The 3,537-nt window shown below is 30.1% G+C and overlaps 1 protein-coding gene across 1 annotated transcript; it reads left to right on the top strand.

The window, feature by feature from the left end:
• The first annotated feature begins 1,099 nt into the window (after nucleotides 1-1,099).
• On the top strand, nucleotides 1,100-2,983 carry LOC108345310 (transcription factor bHLH118). The gene is made up of 3 exons (XM_017583903.2): nucleotides 1,100-1,595; nucleotides 1,900-2,235; nucleotides 2,323-2,983. The coding sequence occupies exons 1-3, from the start codon at nucleotides 1,287-1,289 to the stop codon at nucleotides 2,404-2,406; spliced, it is 729 nt and encodes a 242-aa protein (XP_017439392.1). The 5' UTR covers nucleotides 1,100-1,286; the 3' UTR covers nucleotides 2,407-2,983.
• The last annotated feature ends 554 nt before the right edge of the window (nucleotides 2,984-3,537 follow it).

The raw sequence follows: 3,537 nt of genomic DNA on the forward strand, positions 1-3,537 counted from the left end.
ACACAAAATATGTTAGAAATATGAAATATATTCAATACTTTGGTTTTCTTTTAAGTATGAATATTTGTACAAATACAAAAATATTTAAATTAATTGTTTAGGTCTATAATTTTATAGTGTAAAAAAGATAACTAATGAAATTGCACGACATCTAATCTTGTGGAATATAAATTTTTAAATTAATATTATATCATCTAATATTTATCAATTAATTCTAATATCATTCATTAAAATCAAGGGTTTAATTCACATAAAAATTATTTAATAGTTAAGTATAAGGCTAAACTAAACACTCTCTCAAACAAAAGAAAATCACTCAAAGAAATAAATTAATTATCATTTACATGTAGAAAAAGAAAATCAGATCAAATGAATGATGGAGCACGTTGGAAATGAAATTTCTTTATTTTATTTTTTTCATGTACATCTTTCTTTGAAGATAAATACGTTTGAAACACTCTATAACTTTAAACATCACATTTCTTCTAGAGAAAAATTAATTATTAGTTTATCTTATTATATGAAACTATTCCCTTTCACTAACTCAACTTTGATGATCACTCAAAATCTCTTATCTAATTATGTGAACGTTAATGGGAGAGGTAGGAGTCGCATTTATGAACAGTGTCCTCAAATAATTATGATATAGAACTGAAAGTGAGGTCACTTCTTACGTACACTATGCCTGAAACAATACGAAAAAAGATTTTGATAATATTTAACTTAAAAACTATTTAATATATTTTGTAATTTAATTTATAAAAAAACAGTTATAATATATATATTTTTATTTTTATCTTTCTTCACAAATTTGATTTTAATTCTTCAAATAATACTACTTTTCATTAAATTTATAATTTATTTTGTTTTTCTGTCTTTCCTTTTCTACCTTTCTCCCTTTTTATAATACTTTTTTTTCGTATCTCTTTCATTGTTATAAAATATGTTACTGAGACCCGTGTTGTTATATAGTATCATTCGTTTTCAAGGGCGTGTGATTATACATATTTCTTTGCTTTAACATATATTTTCACATAATGTAAGTTTTATCTTGAATAATTTATAAAAACTACTTTTCTAGAAATAAAGAGTATATACATATATATATGTTTGAAGAAAAAAATTGAAAAGGTGTCATTAACATTTGTCTGAGAATGTATAGGGGAATCTTTGGCATGTGAGATGTGAAAAGCTTTGTTGAAATAGGTTATTAGCCCAAATGAAGTGTATCTTCTCCTTCAGCCCCCATATCCAAAATTAAGGGTAGTTTAGAGCACTCATTGAGAATGTTTCCTTTCCAACGAGGCAATGAGCTGGTTATCCAGTTTTCTAATAGTCCCCACCACCACCAGCAACACGAAATCTCCCAAGATCTGATTCTGGATGATTATGCTTCACTGGATGATAATCTTTCTGGGAAAAACTTCTCCAGAGCCCAATCAGAGAATCTCTTCTATGAGCCAAATAAAAAGAATCATGACTCTAACGAACATATGAAGAAGATGATTCACAAGGAGATCGAAAGGCAAAGGAGACAAGAAATGGCTACCTGCTATGCCTCTCTCAGATCCCTTCTCCCTCTTCAGTTCATCAAGGTGAAACACATATCTTCCTTTTTCTTTTTCTTTTTCACTTTCTTGCACTGTTTATAATTACTTAGTACAACTCCTTGGTTCAGATCACTTAGTTATTTCAATTTTAGTGGATACCCTTTTGGAAATCAGACCACTCCATGAGCTAATTTACTGTTAGTAACCATTCTCTTTATCAGAATCTAAGTAGAATCTTCTTTATTTCTATTATTCAGATAATTACTGTTGTTTCATAATTACCCTCTTTTTCCTTTTTGGTTATGTTTCAAGGTTTCTGGGTTGCTTAGGGTTTTATAATATTTTTCAGGGAAAGCGTTCAATATCTGACCACATGAACGAGGCAGTGAATTACATAAAGCACATGCAGAACAATATCAAAGAGCTTGTTGCCAAGAGAGATGAACTGAAGAAACTTTCCAGCCACAGCAATATGGAAAATAGCCATGAGGGTTTGCATACATCTTGCAACTTTACTGTCCATGAGAGTAATGATGTCATAGGAATCGAAATCACCAGTGGCTTCATTGAGGAAAGGCCTAAAGTTTCAAAGTTACTGCAGCTACTGATTCAAGAAGGTCTTGAAGTTGTTAGTTGCCTTTCATCCGAAGTCAATGGTAGATTGCTCCACAGTGTGCAGTGTGAGGTAAGAAGTTCAGGGTTTGCTTTTATATTTGTTCTAAAAATTTACTCTAATATGATATTTATTTTCCATATTTTCCATTATTCTCAGGTAAACAGTTCCAACTGTTTAGATCTATCTGAGCTGAGAAGGAAAATTTCCAAAGCATTTCCAGCATTTAGATGTTCTGACTAACTTTGCCGTTGGAGCTGGCTAGGTTCACAATCTCTCCAATAACAGGAAATTTACCATGGCATGCATTTTAGATCGAGAGCTACTATGGTACCTAGAAAAACCTATATATATATATATATAGAGTTTCAGCAGTTATTTTTTGAGTTAACAGTTGAATGAGTTTGAACACATCAAATGGCAACACATTCAACTATTTCTCAAAAATAAATAAATGTCATTAAAAAACCTTAAACTTCTCATATTACCTTCGAATTTCTCCTTTTAGACCTTTCAACCTTGATAGACCTAATTGTTTGAATGAGTTTGCTTGAAATTTTTGCAATGGCAACTGTCCCATTTTCTCACTTTGAATGGATTCTGTTTCTTTGTTTGGGAAGAAAGAGGGAAGAAGAAAGCAAATTTACGTAACTCAAACATTTAATTTCTTTTTCCCAATTCCTTCCGTAGTTTTCTGCAATAAAATGGATTCGTTTTCTGTCTTTTTATCAAATTTAACAAGGCGCATTAATTTAGCTTCATTGCGTATGTAAATTGTAGTTAACGTGGAGTTTGAGGTTCCTTTAGCATAATAGTCTCTTTTATCCATTGAGATTACAAAGATTGATGATTAATAAACAAATATTAATCTTTTTTTGAGGGTTATGCCATGCTGCCTTTTAGATTAACAGATACAGAAATGAACAGCAATTGTATCTGCCTGAAAATGCATGGCAAACTTCAGGTGATGATCATGTATTGCTTTTTCTAGTATTTTTATTCTTTGAATCTTTAGCTTTAGAAATTCATTGATTTGCTTGAACCGTTGGACGAACACGTATTTTTTACCTTATTGGCATAGAAATAAGAGAAAAAAGAATCAGGGTGGTCATTGTACGTGGCTTTACATTGATAATCTGATAGCCTATAGTTTTACTGATATGAAAATAGATATATATAACTCCACAATGTTTATATTTACTTTAATTTTCACTTGCTAAGAGTCATAGAAGTAATTTTAACACCTAATAAGAATAATTTTTTTCTCATTATAATTAGTTTTGACAATGATCATAGAAATAACATTTTGAAAATAAGAAAAAATATATTATATTCTTATATGCTTGCTGTGAGCTTTCTCATTTTTCTTTATGG

Source organism: Vigna angularis, chromosome 8, assembly GCF_016808095.1.
Source record: "Vigna angularis cultivar LongXiaoDou No.4 chromosome 8, ASM1680809v1, whole genome shotgun sequence".
Lineage (NCBI taxonomy): Eukaryota > Viridiplantae > Streptophyta > Magnoliopsida > Fabales > Fabaceae > Vigna > Vigna angularis.